Source organism: Balaenoptera borealis (genome assembly GCF_965194805.1).
Source record: "Balaenoptera borealis genome assembly, chromosome: 11".
NCBI classification, from domain to species: Eukaryota; Metazoa; Chordata; class Mammalia; order Artiodactyla; family Balaenopteridae; genus Balaenoptera; species Balaenoptera borealis.
In genome coordinates this window covers 67,200,211-67,222,393 of record NC_138868.1, presented here as the reverse complement: position 1 = coordinate 67,222,393, position 22,183 = coordinate 67,200,211, and the positions used below count along the sequence as shown (strand labels likewise).

The 22,183-nt window shown below is 36.8% G+C and overlaps 1 protein-coding gene across 2 annotated transcripts in view; it reads right to left on the bottom strand.

Moving 5' to 3' along the window:
• The window catches only part of TYR (tyrosinase), a 115,164-nt gene that overhangs the window by 26,853 nt on the left and 66,128 nt on the right, over positions 1-22,183 (bottom strand). Inside the window, exon 4 of one of the 2 annotated variants that reach the window (XM_082340473.1) lies at positions 17,544-21,635. The exons of the other annotated variant lie outside the window; for it this stretch is intronic. Coding sequence (XP_082196599.1) covers positions 21,527-21,635 — 109 coding nt within the window. The 3' untranslated portion in view covers positions 17,544-21,526. Of the gene's footprint in view, positions 1-17,543; positions 21,636-22,183 lie in introns of those variants that run through there. 2 annotated transcript variants of the gene reach the window in all.

Below are 22,183 nucleotides of genomic sequence, written 5' to 3'. Positions count from 1 at the left end.
CTGTTGCCATTTGAGAAGGTGAATGACAGGAAAAAAATCTTGTGCATAGAAGGATTTATATGAAAGTGTTGCACTTTTTTTAGTTGGAGAAATTAGAGGATTTTTGGTTGTAGAGTTTGGAGGCAAAGGGCTAACACATACTTATGGGTAGTTAAGTACCTAGAGCCTCTACTAAAAAGGTAAGAAAAATCAAAGGTAATGTCTGTAAATGAAATAAGAGAGCAAAGAAGGTCACAAATGTTTGAACACCAGGGATGCCATCTGGCAGAAAGAAAATTCTGTATGAGCTTAAATGCTTCTTTTCAATGAACAGCAAATATTCCATGCATGCCTAAGAATATTTATGATGTACAATTATAGAAACACATGGAACACAAATACATAAATAATTTATGAAGTAATAATACTAATATCATTAGACATTTAGATGAGAAAAATATATAATGTGTTCAAGTCTAGCCTAATGAACAAAGAAGATAATGTAAAACATCCTTCAGAAAGCAAATTCATCTGGAGCTGACAACCTGACATCTTAATCACAGCAAATGATTCTGACTGTTGGAAGGAAAGAGCCCAGGAAAAGATAGTTCAAGGACTGAAAAAGAGATTACTTTCTGTGTTACTTTCTCTAAAATAGTAGTTATATACCCACCTACTCACTTTTTTTTCTGTAGCTGAAATCTTCATCTATGAGTATTTCCAAATCTCTGTCCTTTTCTACTCCTCTAATCTTCTATTCCATTTGAGAAAAATTGACAAATGTATTTCTTACAAAGATCAGTGATCTGAGTGTCACCCAATCTGGAGTCAAAAATGTAAACTGCCACTTCAGGCAAAGGAGAAATCTGTTGGATCTTGGATCTTCACTATGGGGAGGGAGCTAATACAAAAAAAATAATCCCTATCTTCTGTGCTAAGCAATGATCTATAAAAAGGTGAGATATTATTGAAACCCCTTCTGAAACCAATGAATAACAGAGTGTAAAAGACCAAAGGAGCAAATGTAGACAATTTCAGGAAGAGTCAGGAATATAAACCAAAGGGTCTATGGCAGTAAAACTTAGGAATCTCTATAAATGTCCCAAGTTATCACTTATTACCTATTTTCCCCAAGTGATTAACAGTAAAATTCATGAAAGGAGAGGGACCCTATTTGCGAACATCAGGGAAATAGGAGCTCTGGAGATACATTCTGCTTAACAGTCAAGTAGCAAAGAGAGAATAATTCTGCAGGATGGAACGAACATGACAACCATATTTGCAAACTCTTCCTTGGGCCCAGTTGACAATCCCTCTCTTCTTTTCGAAGGTTAAAGGAATGAACTTCCTGTTTGAAGCCTTTCCCCATACTACTTATACACTCCTAGACAGTGAGGGTTAATCATTCCATTTAACCCTCATGTCCCTGAGTTCTTATGATTTCCTTGTTTCCTTTTGAAAGTTGGGCTTTCCTATGTAAGTGAGGGTTTATCACTTTCTCTTTGTGATGAACAAAACATGTGAGAATCTCTAGCTATTAAGAAAATATTACTAGCTATAATCATCCAAAAAATTTAAAAATTTCTCAGAGACCTGATTACCTAATGGATCCGAACTCAAAATTAATAATATAAAGATAAAGGAAGTTTGAAGAAAAGCAACATACACTAAACACATAGATATCATTCACTGAAGACTCATATGAGTGAGAAGGGAAGAAAAAGGTATTTAGCTGATTTCTTGAAGCAGTGGCAATAAAATGGCACTTTAGGAAAAGTGATTTTCCTTAGAAAGGAGAGAGAAGGTTTCACAGATGTAGAAATCACATGTTATCCCCATGTTAATATGATACATATTAGGACTTGAAAGAATGTTGTGTTCTAACTCAGGAGTTGATAAATGAGTAGCTTAGAGTCATTGCAATGTTTGAAGTCTTGCCATCCAAATGGGCTCAATCACAATTAGAGCAGTTCCATTTGTATCTTGTTTTACATATAGAAATGCCATTTTAATATGTTATAATAACTGAAATGCCATTTAATTTTTAAAGGGTTCTTGACTTCTGCTTTTGGAAGGACAATGGGAGGACTTCTGTGGTGCTGCTCCCCAGCAAAACAAACATAACTGGTGAAAATTATGAAAAACAGCCCCAACCATTTAAAGTTTCTGGAAATTTTTCTAAAAGCACAACATAACACTTATGCAAAAAAAATCTTCTAAACTGATAAGAACAGCGAGATTATGTAGTATTTGAGTCATGACCCTCTCACTCTTCACTTGACAGAGATTGTTTTGAATCTGTAGATTAATTTGGAGAGTGTTGACATTTTAACAATAAGAAGTCTTCCAATTCATGAACAAGGAATGTCTTTCCATTTATACAGATCTTAAGTTTCATTCAACAATGTTTTGTAGTTTTCAGTGTACAACTCAAACTTCTTCAGTTAAATTTATTTCTAAGTGTCATATCCTTTCTGTTGCTAATGCAAATGGAATTGTTTTCTCAATTTCATTTTCAGATTGTTTATTGCTAGTTTACAGAAATACAATTGATTTTTATATGTTTTGTATTGTGCCACTTTGCAGAACTCCTTCATTAACTCTACTTTTTAAAGATTCATTAGGATTTTCCATATATAAGATCATACCTTATGTACATAAGGTATAAAGGAATGAACTTCCTGTTCATTCAGAAGGACCAAATTTAGTGTGAGATCTGTGGGTCAGGGACAGATGGGTGCTAAAGTTTATAGTTTTAGGTAGTCTGTCTGCTTGACATTTCTTTATCAGTGATAGAGGTTTTAAATAGTGTCAACCTTCTTGGAAAAAGAGACTAGGAAGAGTTAGGCAAGGTACTAGTGTACTGGCCAAATATCCTTCACAACAGGGAAGAATTTGATTCTCAATATGAAGAGTGTTAAGCTTGAAAGAAAGAAGTCCAGCTGTATAGAGAAGAGGTTAATAGAATACTGTATATTGGTGGATATCTGTTCTTAAAATTCACTTTTGGCATGTCTGTGGTTATGTAAATGTTGCTAATTCTAACCCACTCATTATGGGCATGAACATAGTGGTTCTCAACCCGTTAAAATGCTGATGCCCAAGCCTCCATATTTATTAAATAAGAAGTTCTGTGTCTGGGGCCTGCACCTAGGTATTTTTAAAAAGTATCCCATGGATTTATGCAGCAAGGATTGAGAACCACTTTCATAGTAGATTACCTATTCTGTCAGGTCTGATTTAAGAAATGAATGAGATAGACACTGAGCAGAATGTATTGAGTATCTCAAGCTGAGCAGGGCTGGAAAAATTATTGGCTAATTGATATTTTAAAAATAAGCCATTCATAGTTCTCAAAACATTAAAAATGTGTAATTGTGTTTTGGTGAAAACAAAATCCCAAGACACTGCTCTAATTGTTTCCACGGTATTTATTTTTATGCCTTTTAATTCATTTTGAGGGTGTGGCATTGTGACAATTGGGTGCAGATTGATTGCTGTGGTGAAAAATAAAAAATCTCCTTGGATGGACTCTACCTGAACACAGATGGAAAATGTTGGGGTTTTTTGTCTTTGTTTATTTTACTATTTATAACTTGAGGAATTATGACACCTTATATCTTGAAGTCAATAAAGAGGAAAAATTTTGTTTTCATATTAGCTGTCTGGATCAAATCAAGCAAGAATAAAAAGAAAATTAATTTATTTGCTAAAAGTCTGATGGATATAGTAACCTGTTTTAAAGAAGAAAATAAGGAAAACTTTCCATCACCTATATGTCAACATCTGGCCAAAGAAAATGTGCAAAATGGAAAAACAGTAAAATAAGCTGGAGGTGTTACTTTTTTAGTGTGAAAAATGAAAAGATTTTAAATTTAGATATTAGACTAGAAAAATATGAGGACGAGGACTTAAGTGTCACCTCCTTTGGCACCTTTGATGATGTGCATCACAGACTATATTGGGGGGGGGAATCTCATGAAATTATGATTGGGATACTGAATAAATCAATCAATAAATAAACAAAAGCAAAACATAAGTGGGTGGATATTGGATGGATTTAAGAAAGACAGAGTGTTTTTAAGCAGAGACTCAACAAGCTCCTTTCACCCACATCTTGTGTAATTTCCACCCTGGGTTCAGGGTTGTCCCAGTTTTGAGGAGGAACTGATCTCAGTAGGAAGAACTGGTAGATCAACCACAGTAGTCCTTAAGTCCTATCATGGACTGACCCTGACCATCTATATCCATTCCAGTAACTGTGCTTCTTCTTTTCTGCCATGTTTCCTTGATCTGGCTACTATCTTATTAACTTGTGAAATTCTTCAGAATTGAGTCTCTACGTATCAAAATAAAACTTCTCTTGACAGTTGGGTGTCTTGCCCCAAATTAAACCTGCTTGGGTAAGCAATTTTCATTTCCAGACTGTCCCTTTCAACTGTAGCTAACAGTATGGTATCTGGCCATCCCCTGCATAGAATAGAAGCCTTATATTCTGCACAGTCTCCTTCTGAAATTAAGGGTCAGTGTTTGTTAATCCCCAAACTCAAAGTCCCCAGTGAAAATTCAGCAAATACTTCTGAGTGGCTACTGTGATTCTTGCACATAAAGACCTCAAAAAATATTGTCCCTGCACTTAAAAGCACCACAGTCTGGAGAGGAGGACAGATACACGAATATGCAATTTTAATGCACACTAGGATAGAGATAAGTAAAAGATAGTAAAAATAAGAGGATGTGATCAGCTATAATTGTAGGGAAAGAAAAAGAGAAGAACAATGTTTGAGCTAGAGCTCAAAAGGTTGCTAGAAGCCCAGGTGGTGAATGAAGACAGAGAGAGAAGCTGGTAGAGAATTTCAAGGAAGAGATAACAGTTTACACAAAGATCCCCTGGAGTAGGGCACATTTGTGATGATTCCACTTAAGGATATCTTGATTCTCCATAATTGAGAGGTAGGTGCATATACTTTGCCTTCAACTCTCAGTGCCTTGAGTTAAGGTATCTACTTTTCACTCTGTCCTCAAAGGTTGTATACTGCCCTTCTCTGCATTTAGAGGCCTGTAGGCAAATAAGAAGCATCATGATTCATCATGACATACCAAAATCTCTGGGGTCTGTCAGTCTAAGAGGGAGTGAAAGACACTTTGAGAAATATTTTACTTGCCTTTCTCCATAGAAATAATTCTCAAGGGAGGAGTCTCTGAGGGAATTTATATTTGGGGGTGGTGGTGGAAACAATGCTATAGAATAATGGAATTTTATATTTAGAACCTGTGATTGTTATTAAGCTATTGCTTTACAGACCCAAATACACCCTACCATTATCAGTAATAAGGTGGACAAATCGATACGTTCTATTGATCTCATTCAGCCTCTTTCCCAAGTTGCAACAATGTTTGCTCAATAAATCCATGTACAAAGTAGCCATAGTGACAGAGATGGAGGCCTGGCATGGGTTCAGCAATATAGCTTCCCTTCTCCCTAAGGCTGACCTAGCTACCACCACTGAGTGCCAAATCTGCTAATACCAGAGATCAACTATGAGGTTCTGATAAAGTAACATCCCTTTGAAGCAGAGGATAATTCACTCACCTGGTACATTGGTTATATTGGGCTCCTATCATCATAAAGCATGGCACAATTGCTTTCACCACAATAGATGAAAATCTGCATATGGATTTGCTTTCTGTGTACTCCTTCTGCCAGTACCACCACCCATGGACTCATGAAATGTTTCTTTACTGTCACACTCTCCACTCAACATTGCTTCTGACTACAGAACTCATCTCACAGCAAAAGCAGTGCAACACAGCTATTTCCTATGGAATTCACTAGTTTTACCATGCACTCCTACCTAAAAGCAACTAGCCTAATAAAATAATGAATTGGCCACTGAAGATACAGTTAGGGTACCAATTAGGAGAAAATATCCTAAAGAGTTGAGGTCTTGCCTTACAAAGACAGTATATACTTTGAAATACTGACCAATATTTCTCCTGTGTACATTCTCTACAGGTGCTAGAAATAAGAGTGGAAATGGGAATGGTTCTTTTCACAATAACATCTTATAACCCACTTACAAAGTTTTTTCCTGTCACCATAGTTTTGAAATTGTCTGGTTTTTAGGTATTAATTTCCAAAGTAGAAGGACTGCTTCAACATGGGTACACAGAAATATTGCATTGAATTGGAAATTTAATTGAAGAATATTTTAGATGCTTCATGCCACTGAGCATATATATACGAAAGAGGGATACTCTCTTAGTTAATGATTCGGTGCTGAATGATCCTGATGATCAAGGTGTATTTGGGTTTCTGCCACACTGTAGTGCAGGAAATACTATGTAAGAAATTCAGGGAATTCTCTGGAGAGTTTTTAGTGTTTCTATATTCAATAGTAAAATTTAATGGAAGACCTTAGCAACCAAAGAAAAGCAAAATAACTTAAAATTCAGATCCTCTAGGAATAAAAGTTTGATGTTAAATAGCCAATGGATGGACTCTGCTAGTTATTAGTTGGTGTTTCTCAGTCCCAAAGATGTCTTACTCTACTTTGTGATTCTCAGGCTGAGACTCTGTAAGCTGCACATCTCCTTTGCTAGCTGGATCTCTGACAGACACTAGCAGTAGACTGGAAGAAGAAAAAGGGACTTGCTCCCTCTTGTGTATTTCAGCAATTTCTCCTTACCTTCAGAAGGGCAGTAGAGTTTAGTCTCCAGCTCTTCGTATCTAAACTCCCAGAATCATCATCATTCCCTCTAAGAAGTTTCAACATAGTTGGGCTATAACCACCCCCCAACCACAGAAGTCTGTCTGATACCCATTTCTGTAAAATGCTGCTGAACATTTGAAGTTATCAGGACCAGCTGACTAGAGCCCCCCACTCAGAGGTTTGAATTCCTGCTCTATGAGGTCCCTCTTCCAATGTCAAAATACCACGAGGTACTTATACTAACTGAACATCATCTCCCCATCAGAAGTCTGAATCTGCTTCTGTGAAGGCCCTCCAAATGCCACTCATCTCTAACCATTCCTTATCTCTCCCCAGCCTTAGAGGGGGTACGGCTTCCTCCAGTTCCTATCCCTGTATATATTCTTTCAGTTTCTTTTTTCACTTTTTCATTCTCTGATCTATTTAACCTATTATTTGCATTAAATTACTTCTGTTAAGATAACTGGCATTGTTTCCAATTTCTGTCACTGAATCTTGACAGCTGATATGAAACACACATACACACACACAACTCCCTATCATTTTTGAAAATAAACTACAGAAGATAAAGTTCTTCTTGGCTAATTGGTTATAGGTTAATTTTTTTTCATACAAAGTTAAGAAAAATCCAGTCAGTTATTATAGAGTATACTTTGAGGGCATAAGACATAGGGCAGTACCAGAAATACTTGAGATGTATTTAGATATCATATATTTTACAGATGAAAACATATATTCATATACTCAAATTGTTCCAGACATACAAGTTTTTCAATAACCAACGCACACATCCATTTTTAAATTTAAATTAAAAATTACAACCTGAGTTGCACAAGCGAAATTTCGAGTACTCAATAGCCACATATGCAGACTAGATCATTAGCTTTCTTTCTCATATTAAACTATAATGATATAACAACCTCTGAATATAAAATTGGAGCCATATGTGGCAGTTGCATGATGCTAAGGACCAGAATACAAATTAAATCTCACTATTCAATGATATTTCCATTTTTCATCTTTGTTCTGATTTTTCATGTGCCCACAAGACAGACTGAGGAGGGAAGCACAGCCCTCCCACGTCAATCCCACAGTAATAACAGTGCTCCACGAGAATTATTCTGGATGGAAAATGGGACCACAGCAGTACTTGAGCCTTTTTTTCTTTCTTTATTTCTGAGCTCTGCTACTTAACTCATGAACTTTGATTCCTAGGTTTATAGCACTCCGCTTCAGCAGTTCCTCTGACATCAATTCTGTCTCAGCATGTGAACAAACTTTTATGTCTTAGCTATTATGCGCTGCTCTCTCAGGATCCATTCCTCACTCCCTATTCTTTGCCCCAAGGTTTTTGCTTGATTACTTCCATCTTGACACTTACCACTGACACTAGTATTGTTTTCACTTTGTGACTGGGAAGAGAGGAGAAAATTAATGCTTGTCAGCAATCAGTTCTGTTTCTGCTTAAGAGGTAAAAATGTTGCAAGAGAATGTCATTCTTAATTTAACAATAAGAAAAAGTCATAATTTTTTAAAAAAGATATTTTTGCCTCATCCAAGAGCTAGAGTCACAATGAAACCAGGCAAACTGATTCCAATGGGTGACAAAACATGTTGAGGAGGGACAGGATATGTGAACTGCTTCAACTTTGGCAAAATATGAGAGGAAAGGGTAAAAGCCATAAAACTGGGTAAGAAGGAAACCACTGAAATTGTAACAAATTGATTAAGCTACATGTGGGCTATGGAACAGTTTAGGATTCCTGAGAATCCAAGACACAGAGGAATACACAACCACTTCCCAGCTCTTTTCCCCAGACCTCTACTGGACACCCATGGAAAGACTGGGAGCCTTGCCTCAGTCTAAGGTGAAGGAGGTGTACCTGGAGAGGCCCATTGTTCTCTTGAGCATAGGGTGTTAATTGGTTGCTGGTGAGAGACAGGCAGGAAACCTACTCAGACCGCAGGTGCAGATCTTTCTTTCTCATGAAGAAAAGATGTCAGCTACTGGGAAATGGAAAATGTTGGTTCACAAACCACCATGGGAACTTCCCAGCTGTAATCTGAAACCAGCCCCCTTAGTAGAGAGCAGGGGGGGAGACAGAAGAAAGAGGCAGACCACTTCTGATTGGTAAGTGGCAAGTTTAATAAGCAAGGGAACTTACATTGGAGGTTTGTCTTGGGTGGCTGCAAGATGAGTAGATCTCTGCATCTGCCCACCAGAATCTTAAAAGTTTATAGAGAGGCTTTTTAAAAATATTTTTTTATTATTGGGCTGGCTAAAAAGTTCCTTCTGTTTTTAAGTAAAAATAAAAGACACATTTTTCATTTTCACCAAGATCTTTATTGAACAACGTATTCACCATTTTTTCCCACTACTTTCTGCCATTTTTCAGGCAACTTCATAATTCCTTCTTCCCAAAACTTTTTGTCTTTTTGAGCAAAGAACTGTTCCAGGTGCCTTTTACAGTCTTCCAAGGAATTGAAGTTTTTTCCATTAAGAGAATTTTGTAAATGGAACTCCAAAGGTTCAATGTCTGGTGAATATGGTGGATGAATCAGAACTTCCCAGCCAAGCAGTAACAGTTTTTGCCTGGTCATCAAACATGCGGTCTTGCATTATCCTGATGGAAGGTTGTGTGTTTTCTATTGACTAATTCTGCACGCTTTTCATCAAGTGCTGCTTTCAGTTGGTCCAACTGGGAGCAGTACTTGTTGGAATTAATTGTTTGGTTTTCCAGAAGGAACTCATAATAGAGGACTCCCTTCCAATCCCACCATATACACAACATCACCTTCTTTGGATGAAGACAGGCCTCTGGTGTGGTTGGTGGTGGTTCATTTCACTTGCCCCACTATCTCTTCTCTTCCACATGATTGTACAGTATCCACATTTCATCATCTGTCCAATTTGTTTTAAAAACGGAACTTTTTTTTACGTTTAAGTAGAGAATTGCATTCAGAAATACGGTCAAGAAGGTTTTTTTTCTCTTAACTTATGTGGAACCCAAACATCAAAGCAATTAGCATAACCAAGCTGGTACAAATGATTTTCAGTGCTTGATTTGGATATTTTGAGTATGTCGGCTCGGCTACCTCCAGCGTGGTATAATGTTGATTGTTCTCAGTTAATGTCTCGATTTGATTGCTATCAACTTCAACTGGTCTACCCGACTGTGGAGCATCGTCCAGCAAGAAATCTCCAGCACGAAACTTCGCAAACCACTTTTGATACATTCGATCAGTCACAGCACCTTCTCCATACACTGCACAAATGTTTTCTTTTGTTTCTGTTGCATTTCTACCTTTCTTGAAATAATATAGCGTAATATGCCAAAAATGTTGCTTTTTTTCTTCCATCTTCAGTATTAAAATGGCTACACAAAAATTCACCAATTTTGATAATTTTTTTGTAAAATGCATGCTTATATGTCAGCTGTCACAATACAATCTAACAAAATTGGTTCGAATGACGTTAAAGACAACTAAGCGCTACTAGAGCTATCGTATGGAAAAACTGAACGAACTTTTTGGCCAACCCAATATTTTTATTGGAGTACAGTTGATTTACAATGTTGTGTTACTTTCAGGTGTAGAGCAAAGTGAATCAGTTATTCATATACATACATCCACTTTTTTTTAGATTCCTTTCCCGTATAGGCTATTGCAGTGTACTGAGTAGAGTTCCCTGTGCTATACAGTAGGTCCTTAGTAGTTATCTATTTTATATATAGTAGTGTAACTGGATTCAGTCACATATGCTGTCCAGATGGTCTCAGTAGCACCTCACTCTCTCAAGGCTAGATCTTTGGAATAATTCCCACTGTGGGAATGAATGGTAGGCAGACTGTACGTTCCTAAGACAGGGGAGTAGGTTAGGAGCCTCTGATTGCCCGGGTTCAGCTCAAAGGTCAAACCACAGCAGTCATATCTTCTCGATGACCTCTTTCATCAGGGGGAAACATTTCACCTGCACCGCCCCACCTCATCTCTGCCTTGTTGCTAGGCAAAAATTAGCTGCCTCTGGGAGAGAAAGAAGAATTCTGCCACAAAACTCCATGCTGTGCTGATACTAGCACAGCCCCACAATATGAATCTGGAAGCTTGTTCTGCTCTCTTTTTTATCCCTGAAATTAAAGGGGCTCTGTTTCTTCTGCTTCTTTTTTTGAGGGAAAAGTACTTTTCTTAAAAAACTGTTTTTCTTTTGGTAAATATTTATCTTTCTCCTGATAGTTTGCTTTGTATAAGGACACAGCTACAGAAAACTCTTTTCATTACGGCCGTTTGATGTCGTGAATATAGTAATGTGTCTTTCCTGAGATTCCAACAGATTCGCATCCCCATTGTTATTTGTAGATTATTGCGACATTTTGTACTTGACAATAGCTATCTTGGGCCTTGTTGACTCCAGGATGGAAATAGCATTTGTATTGTACATCCTTGGTTTTCTCTGTTCTCTGCTTTGCCAATTCTATATGCAGAAATTTTGTTTTGATATTTCCAGAAACCCTCATATTATCTAAATTACCTTAATAAAACAAAGTCATATGATAAAAAGACATCTTATGAATGTTTTGACAAATGAGGTTCTGAATATAGCATTTCCTATGGATATTTTGTACATCAGTTATCATTCTTTAATTTTTCCTCTGGGGAAAATATGGGATAATTTCCCCTAGATAATGATCTTTTAGAATTGAAACCATATATCATTTTTCTTAGTTTACTTTTTAGAGCATTTCAATGTTCTTCACTTTTAATGCTTTTTTTTCTCATTTCCTTAGCAATAATTCCCTTAAATTATAAATTCAGGCATGTATCTCTTATTGTTAAAGGAGAAAAAGAGCCTCTCCAAAAAGTTCTTTTTCTTAATTCTTCTCCTCAAACAATTTGCTGTCCTTTCTATTTTAGTTTGTCATCACACTTTTAAAACTTTGGTCTAATTTGACATTTTCAATTCCTATTCTGTTTTCATTCTACTACAGTTTGACTTTCATCCTCACCACTTGTTATGAGTTGAATTATTCTCCTCCCACCCCGAATTCATATGCTGTAGTTCTAATCCACAGGACCTTAGAATGTAACTATTTGGAGATAGGGTCTTTGAAGAAGTAATTAAGTTAAAATGAGGTCATGAGAGTGGTCCTTTATCCAATCTGACTGGTGTCTTTATAAACAGAGGGAATTAGGACATGGACATGTACAGAGGGAAGACCATGTGAAAATACTGGGAGAAGACAGACGTATGCAAGCCAAGGAGAGAGAAGCTAATTCTGCTGATATTGTGATCTCAAACTTCTAGCTTCCAGAAATGTGAGAAAATTAGAAAGTATCTTAATGGCAAGGACCTTTTCTGTTGTGTAATTGTGTGCTAAGAACTTTAATACATATTTATTAAAATATCATATTAATTATTAAAGCTACAACTTCAGATAGGTACTAGTATTAGCAGAATTTTATGGCTGAGAAAAGGAAGGCTTAGGGGAGAATAAGCAGCTTGCCAGAGATCATTTAGCTAGATGTGGCAGCCTTGAGATTCAAAATGAAGCATGTCTGATGCTAAAATCTGTGATCTTAATCATGATTTACTGCCTCCTAGTCTCCCGATTTCTGGCTTTTTGATTAATTTTAAAGTCCTGTTCATCCCTTGAATCTGATATTTGGTGCTATTTCAGCAGATCTGAACTCTGGATCTCTAAATGATGATGGTAAGGACCTTCCTATAGTCACACTGCAAATGATGATGGTAAGGACCTTCCTATAGTCACACTGCTTCTGCCTTCCTTAGTTAAATATCCTCTGTCATGTTAAATATTCAACTCTGTCTCTGAAAGCTCCCACCTGCCCCACAAGGCCTTGAAACACTCTTCTCTCTACTTTGCAGAAACCTGTGTCCTTGGGTAGGTCACCCTTTCTGGGGCTCAATTTCCTTATTTGTTAAATGAGGGGTTAGATTATGATCTTAAAACTTTCTTTCAGATTTAAAAGTTCAGCGAAAATAATGACAACTCATGTTTCTTTATCCTCTTTCATTTGGGATTTTTAAGTTATCAACACTTTAAGCAATTTAATTCCCTTCGTACTAAGACATATTAATCCTGCAAAGAGTTGGAAGATTCCCCACATTATAGGAGGACTATTTTTTAGGTTATTAGTTATAGTACATGGCCTCTTCATCAATTAATCAAGTGCAGCAACACTTTAGTCTAATAAGCGTTTAATGATGTCTCCTATGTGCCAGGGTCTTCGTTAGGTGCTTGGATCTGTGTTTAGGTGCTACAGATGATCAATACACAAACACAACCTTAAAGGAGCTCAAGATTGAGTGAGAGAGACAGTCAAACCTACAAATACATCTAGCCAAAGCAGACTGGCATCAGAGCTAAATCCACTGATGACAACACAAAATCAGCTGTGGATATATGGATAAGTACAACTATAATGGTATAACTGCTACTTGTTCTAGGGAGTTAAGTCTAGGGAGCATTTTTAAAGCTGGTCAGAATCCAACAGTATGAAAAGAAACCAAGAAACAAAGGGGTCCTCCTCTGCCATCCCGTCTGATTCCCAGAGCAGACTTTAAGACATTTCTCTGGTTCCTGAGTTCACCTCCTTCCCTAACCCTGGGACTTCTGTCTTTCTGAGCAAGCTTCGGCCTTGCTATCACCAGCAGGCAGGCAATCTGCTATTCATTCGTGAAGCTCCAGGGAGCTGCCTTCTGCCTGGACTATTTCTGAGCTGCCTAGTTGGCAAGGCACTTAGTTTGCAGGCATGTGGGTCGGGGCAGCCTTCTTAGCAGGATGGCCCAAGGGAGGCTTGGAGAATAGAATGGAAAGGAAGCCTCATCAGCAATGACAGCCAAGAAGTCACTCCAAAAGATGTAATTAATCTGTAGCTGAGGAGTGAGGCAGACCTGCCATCCATGGAATGTTTTGCTTCAGGTTTATACCTAGCTGGGATTCCCATGCACTCAAGAGACAGGTTACAGGAGAACCGAGGAAGTATTGTTGATCCTGGAGGGCGCTTGCAAATAGTGAGTACAGAATAAAAGTATCGCATATGCTTTATAAAAGTCCCTTATACTCTACTCTCTTTACAAGAAGCCAGTTGTCATCTTACGAGTTATAAACTGTAAAGTCACATTCCTATGAGAAAAGTAATAATATTACCGCCATTTTGTCAGTGAGGAAACTGAGGCTGGGAGGAATTCAGCAACCTTCCCAGGGTCATATAAGTATCTCAAAACAGAGCCAGGACGTGCTTACAGGTATTCTGCCCCCAGGTCTCATGGTTCTTCCACCAGAGGACTTCTTATCCACACTTGGATTCTAGGAACTAGACTATGAGCTTCTAGAGGTGTCCCTTCCTGCCCTCTCTACCTCAGCCTCACTTAGTTCCTGAGTCAGTGCCTGCTCAGCCAAGGTGAGCCCAGCCCACATCAGAGGAGGGTTTAACATGAATGGATAAAGAAGATGTGAGATATATACAAATAATATATATATATATATTCATGCAAATGACATCTTAGATGCGTGGAATGCGTAGAAACCTAGCATCAAAATATATTACATAATGATATGCCACAGGATATGTCCAAAGGATGTTCGAAGAATTTGGAAACGATATTGGAAACCTTTGCAAAGTTAAGGGTCAGTTGTTCTATTTTGGGCAAGAACTAATGTGGTTGCAAACTTCTGTGTGTATATATATACACACACACAATGGAATATTACTCAGCCATAAAAGAATGAGATAATGCCACTTGCAGCATCATGGATGCAACTAGAGATTATCATACTAAGTGAAGTAAGTCAGACAGAGAAAGATAAATATCATATGATATAGCTCATATGTGGAATCTAAAAAAAAAATGATACAAATGAACTTATTGCCAAAACAGAAATAGACTCACAGACAGAGAAATCAAACCTATGGTTACCGAAGGGGAAAGGAGGGGAGGGATAAATTAGGAGTTTGGGATTAAAATATACACACTATATAAAATAGATAAACAACAATGACCTACTGTAGAGCACAGGGAACTACACCTGTTTGCTGTACACCTGAAACTAACACAGTACTGTAAATCAACTCTATTTCAATAAAAATTTAAAAATCAGTTCAAACTGCAGGCTTAAGCTTCTGGGCACTCTAAACTGTAACACTTACTCCAAATATTGGCCCAGTTTTTGTTCCCCTTCACATTCCCCACCCCTCACTGCCTAGCCCCTGCTTGCCCCCTGCACTTCTCCTCCCCCCTCCACACACCCCACCCAACTGGAGCTTGCTAAATTTTTCACCAACCTGTTCTGCTTGGTCAACCGGCCTCCTGCTGCAGTAACCATGCTGGTGACTAGTGTTCAAAATAACCGCCTACACTGTTAGCTCTTGCTCTTGTGTTGGGGTAAGAGTATATTCTCTCTATATATAGACATGCATTTCTTCTGCTCTCCAAACACTTTATGAAGCAGCATATAGTACAGGTTAAAAACATGGGTTCATATCCTGACAGGTTATTTAACCTCTCTGTGCTTTAGTCTATTTGTCCCTAAGATGGGGGTGACAATGCCACTTAACTGGTAGGATTGTTGTTAACTATTAGATGGGTCAGTCCATTGATGCCCTTAGCTTTTGGTGTAGTAAGCACTCAAACGTTAGCTGTGCTTTCAGTATTTTAGTTGGGTTTTAATTATGGCTTATTTCCTGAAGTTTCTATTAAACTCACACTTCTGAGGTTTTCTTGTTCTGTTCCACGTGAATTGAATGTTGTTACTACCAAACTTCACGAGTCAATATCCTACTCATTCTTCATAAAGCCACCGGTCATAAGGGAATTCCGAACACTGGAATCTAATAGCTATTCGTTGAATATCCACTCTGTGCCAGGCAGGCTGCTAGGTGCTACAGATCCAGGGGATGAGGAGGACCATTCTTATGGTCCCCACTTCCTTGATGCTCTTTTCTTCACTCCCGCAGACTCTGGCCTATTAAACCACTACTATTGCAGAAGTTACATTTTGTTTTATGTTACTTAGTTTTTTACATATCTGGACCAGGAAGCATTAGGTGGGGAGGAATAGTATTAGTGACTGCTGAATCCCCATGGCCTAATATAGCATGCAGAGCATAGAGGGGACTTAATGTTTGTTGAATTAACAGCTGAATGAATGCATGCATGCAGAGATGTGCTTGCTTTTGTCCACGTGAGCCCTCCTTGAGCAATGAAGTATTAAGGAAAAGGAAGTATTTCTAAAGCCCTCTTTCTGTTGCTCTGACATTTATCTATAGTGTACCATCCAGCACCAATGCTCGTCTTCCTTCCTAAGGAATTTATAAGCATAAAAGTTCCTGATTCCATGGCCAAAGCATCAGCTTTGCTTGATGGGTGTTGTAGTGTTAGGTTGGTTTATAGTTTCAAATGTCTCTGTCTTTAGCATGCCCCAAATCTGATCTTCTTGGAGGAAAAGAATAAACATTCCAACATATTCATTCTTTTAGGGTGCCCACTCTTCAATCCTCTCTTCTTGCCAGAAACTTTTTTACAAATCTGAGAAAAGCTTAGAGTCCTGTCAGACCTTAATCTGAATAGCAGAGAAAAATAATTTATACTATGAATTGGATTTATCTATATGTCAGTTACCTATTAATCATAACTAAAAGCATGATTAAGCTGTCACTAAGAAACCTGCTAAAGCCCTGTAATTGTACTAATGCATTCTACTGTCATTTCTTCAAAAACACATTATCCAGAGGATTGTAAAGTCCAGAAAGAACCATGGAGCTTTAGATCAATCCACTCTTTTTACAGATGAGAATACTGAGGAACAAAGAGTTCAAGACTCTGAAGCTGTGACTAGAGATTGAATATAAAAGATTATATAATTGGGCTTCCCTTGTGGCGCAGTGGTTGAGAATCTGCCTGCCAATTCAGGGGACACGGGTTCGAGCCCTGGTCTGGGAAGATCCCACATGCCGCGGAGCAACTAGGCCCGTGAGCCACAATTACTGAGCCTGCGCGTCTGGAGCCTGTGCTCCGCAACAAGAGAGGCCGCGATAGTGAGAGGCCCGCACACCGAGATAAAGAGTGGCCCCCGCTTGCCACAACTAGAGAAAGCCCTCGCACAGAAACGAAGACCCAACACAGCCATAAATAAAAAAATTTTTTTTAAAAAGACTCAAGGGGCATCCAGTCATGGGGCCTCTCACAATACTGTGAGATTTATCACCAGAAACTCAACGAGGGTCCACAGTAAATATCAGAGAAAAATCCCCTTGCAAAAAAAAAAAAAAAGATCATATATTAATTTCTGAATACCAAGAAACATACCGTAATATTTAAATGATGACTAAAACTGCAGAAAATATTTGTAATGTTTATGACAAAAAAGGTCAACTAAAAATTTATGAGGAGCCTATACAATTCAATAATAAAAAGACCAATTAACCTAACATAAAATAGCAAAGAATGTAAATAGACATTTTAGAAAAAAGTATAATTAATCTATAACATGCCTAGGAAACAGAAAAATACAAATAAATATTTTTCTACTTTTCAGAGTTAAAAAGATTAATAAATTTGATGACATCTAGTGCAAATGAGGGTACAGGGTGGCAACACACTTTCATTCTCTATTTGTGGAAATGTAGCAAGCACAATCATTTTTGGAAGGCAGTTTGGAAATATCAACAAATTTTAAAAGTATTTAACCTCTCACCTTTCAATTCCAATGTGAAAAATCTATTCTTTAGCTATACTCACAAATGTTCACAATTATATATATATATATATACATAATATAAACACACACAAACATACACATATATATATAGTTTAAAAAAGAAAAGATAGAAAAAAAAGAAACAATCGAAATGCCTGTTAATACGTGACTAAGTGATTACTAAAGAATGGTGCATTCATACAATGGAATTCTTTTTTAAAAAAATATTTATTGACTCATTTAAAGATAAACAATGACTATCTTTATTAACACTGCATGTTAATAACATCTTAATGTTATAATGAAATTAGTGCATATCTTGTGGAGCCCCTAAAATCTGTCTTAAAGTGCCAGTGTGTTCCAGGATATGAAGGAGCCAATGAAGGATGAAATTTGGAAAGTGAATTTTATTTGACCTGGTTTATAATACCTAAGTTTGAAAAATAAGTTATAAAATTTTTTAAAAACCTTAAAATATTCTCAATTTTGAGGGCCTTACTGACTTGGCTTACTTACTTACTGACTTTTTATTTATTTATTTATTTACTTACTGATTGACTGACTGATATATTGCTTATGGCCCTTGCCTACAATATAAAGGATTTTGTTTTTTTTTTTTTTTTTGCTTTTTAGATAGCAGATATTTTCTGTCTAACGAGAATAATTTCCTGAGCTTTTTGTTGCCTGTATTATACTCTTGACTGTTTAAGAAAGAAAAAAAGAGCAAAGGTTTCTTGTTCCTCACTTAGAAAAGAACTAAGGTTCTTTACAATCCTGTTACCTTCTTTTCTTTTAACTTTAAAATGCTTTATTGACACTTTCATTAAAAATATAATGAAATATTATTTCTCAGGCACTCATAATCTTACTTAATCGTGTCCAAGTTTCCTCTGACAACTTCTTTGATTTTGCCTTGCCCAAATCAGATCCTAAATATAGAAAAAGTGACATAAATCTTGTAGAATATCTTTTAAATTACCTTTGTGATTTCTGGAAAATGACAAAGGTTTGTTATTTCACCTTACAAAGAGAGAGATGCTAGAAATACTTAGGTTCATTTATTAGTTACCATTGATGAGTAACATGGGAAGAGTACTCAAATAAGAAGAGCTACTCAGCCTTCCCTAGGTTAAATTTGTATAAGTAAATTTTTGTTAAGTTAATTTTTTTCTACATTGTATGCTTTATGAAAAGTTCTTAGAGATTCATCAATGCCCTCACTGTCCATATCACATTTCTATTTATCAAAGTCCTGATGGTGCACTATCTGATATTAGGCAACAACTGTATAGTGTTACCACTCATAATTTCAGTTATTTAAAAATGTTAAGTAGGTCACAACCATACTTATCTCTCTTTTTAAGACTTTTTTTAAAAGAGATGTTTTAGGCTTACAACAAAATTATAGGAAGATACAGAGATTTCCTAATATCCCCTTCCCCCCCACACGCATAACCTCCCCCTTATCATCATCCCCCAGCAGAATGGTGCATCTGTTATAACTGATGAACCTACGATGTCCTATCATAGTCACCTAAAATCCATAGGTTACCTTAGGGTTCATTCCTGGTGTTATACATTCTATGCATTTGGACAAATGTATAATGACATATCCATCATTATGCCATCACACAGTTTTTTCACTGCCCTAAAAATTCTTTATGTTCTGCCTATTCATTCCTCATGCCCTCAACCCTGACAACTGATCATTTTATAATCTCCACAGTTTTGCTTTTACCAGAATGCTATATAGTTGGAATCATGCAATATATAACTTTTCAGATTGGCTTCTTTTACTTAGTAATATATATTTAAGTTTTTTTCATGTTTTTTCATGGCTTGATAGCTCATTTCTCTTTAGTACTGAATAATATCCCATTGTCTGGATGTACCACCATTTATTTATCCACTTACATACTGAAGGACGTTTTGCTTGCCTCCAAGTTTTGGAAATTATAAAGTTGTTATATACATCCATGTGCAGGGTTTTGTGTGGACATAGGTTTTCAACTCCTTTGTGTAAATACCAAGGAGCGTGATTACTGGATCGTATGGTAAGAATATGTTTAGTTTTATAAGAAGCTGCCAAACTGTCTTCCAAATTGGTTGCACCATTTTGCATTTCCACCAGCAATGAATGAGAGTTCCTGTAGCTCCACATCTTCACCAGCATTTGATGTTGTCAGATGCTTCCAGTTTTGGCCATTCTTATGTAATTTAAGCTCTTCCTTCTCTGGATTCATATACCTCTTACACTTCTTTTATAGACAGTGCTACATTGCTATGTTGGTTTTTTTTTTTCCTTTTCTGTCTTTTTTGAAGAACTATAAGCATCTGGAAGTCATTCATACCAATAAATTAAAAAGGCATGGTACCTGGCACGGGATCTAGAATATAGAAGAAACTTAAAATGTTTGATGAATGAATGAATTTTTAATGAAAATGAATTATCCTCTGTCTCAGAGCAGTCAGAAGGAAAACTCGTCTTTGCATTTTCCAAGGAATTCTCCACAGTGGTTAGGAACATGTCTCTGTAGTAAGACTGCATTGTTTAACTCTCAACTCCACCCTTTACTAGCTGTGTAACCTTGGGACAGTTACTGAACTTCTCCAACTCTCTTTTTTAATCTAGAACATTACAGACTTGTTGGTGTGAATTAAATGAAATAAAACTTGTAAAGAGTTTATAACAGTGCCTAGCACATAGTAAAAACTAAATACATATTATCTTTTAAAATCATTGTATTAGATCCATTCTCTGATTTTTCCTTTTTTTTTACTTAAAAGTGGTAGAGATAATTGAAATTACTTTATGTCTTTATTTGCCCAACAATGGCACATTTTGGTGGTGAGCTAACTGGCCACTGGACTCATCACTTTCTCGGCATATGAGACTTGAGGCATATTTCCTTATTTTGGACCCTAAGCTTCATTTTCTTCTTCAGTTCATATTTTGAGCTTGTGCTTGGTTTCAATGAGGTAAGAGTTATGTTCCCAATCCTTGAATATCCATTCTTGTCTTGTAGGCCTGCTGCTCTTCAGGGCTCAGCTCATATATCATCCTTTTTATGTAGCTTTCCAAGAATGTCTCCTATGACTATGTGTGAATTATAATGTACTATAGTTGTTTACTTGTTTGTATTTCCCACTAGACTAATCTTTTTCAAGCCAGTGATCTCGTCTCATTATTCTGTTTAATCAGTGCCTAAAACAAGGTCTAATGGTCTAGACCTTGCTAAATCTAAAACATGCTAAATCTTAAAACATGTTTATAGCATTGAATGATTTGTGTTTTACAAGACTTGCAAAACTTTTTTTTAGTTAAAATGATTTCTCTGCAGTTTCCTTTGTAGCTATGATAAATGTAACTTGCTAAGGTTGTTTTCAATCATTTATTCATTTGATAGAAATGTATTACACATCTACTAATTACAAGCTAAAGAAAACATTGTGAGAAAAGCAAATAGAATTCAAGGCGTGGGTCCCACCATTAAGTAGCTCAGAGATTAGTCATAGAGACAAAGCACAAATAATCAGTAAGGAAAGCACATAATCAATAAGAATGATATAAATGATGTGTCCAAAATAAGAAGTAGAGAAAGTGATGTGAGTTAACAGATGGGAGCAGCGGTATGCCGGCCATTATTTTAACAACCAGCTCTCTCAGAGTGAAAGCCCTGATTTGTAGCACTTGCCAGTTTCCTGATGTAAATACTCCTACCAATACTGGTTTCAAGCTACAGCCTGAGGTCACTGAATGCAAAGTTGGGAAAATATGTACATAATTCAATCTTGCTAGCCAATTTGGGCTGGCTCCAACACACCCTTGGATGAGAGAAATGGTTTTAGATAGGCATGGTCATTCTTCATGGAAGAGCTAAAAATTGAAACAGTCTTGAAGATTATATAGAAATTACATAAGTCAAGGAAAATATGTTCCAGATTTGGAGACTGGTAAATGCAATAAATAGAAGCAACAATGGATGTGAAATATTCAGGCAAATGTACTCAGCACATAGTAGGTGCTCAATAAATATATTTGTGAATAACTGAACAGTGAAAAGACCATCTGATTGAAGAAATGCATCTCTATAAGAAGAGACTTGAGAGGAAAGCTCAGATGCCACAGTACTTTGTGGCAATCCGCAGGTCTCTATCCTTCTTTATAATGATGCTTTTTCCTCCCTCTCCATCCCCAGAATCTTCATCAGCTTGCCTACAAGGGCTGAATGAGAAACTACTTTGACATTTGCTTATTATTTTTGAGTTACTTTAATAATCATGCAGGTATCTAGTAGTAAGATAGGATTAATAGAGAATTCTAAGAAAGAGAAAATTTTAATTTTCAAAGGTGGGAGAGTGGCTTCTAAAAGTTGTATATCTTTGTAATAGCTTTATTTCTATTTAAAAAATGCCTCCAGACATTGAATTAAATTATAGCATTTTCTATAAATATAGATATAGGTGGGCTAGATAAAGATGAACCTTTTTCTCTTACCTGGCATATAAATATGGAATTCTCTGGTTTGGCAGGGGTCAGGAAACTTCCTCTGTAAAGGGCCAGGGACTAAATATTTTCTATTTTGTGCACTATATGGTCTTGGTTCAACTTGGCCACTGTAGCGTGAAAGCAGCCATAGACAATATGTAGATGAATGATTGTGGTTGTGTTCTAATAAAACTTTATTTACTAATAAGGTAGGAGACAGATTTGGCCTATAAGCCATAGTTTGCATATTCCTTGTCTGGGGCATCAAGGTATCTAGGAAATCT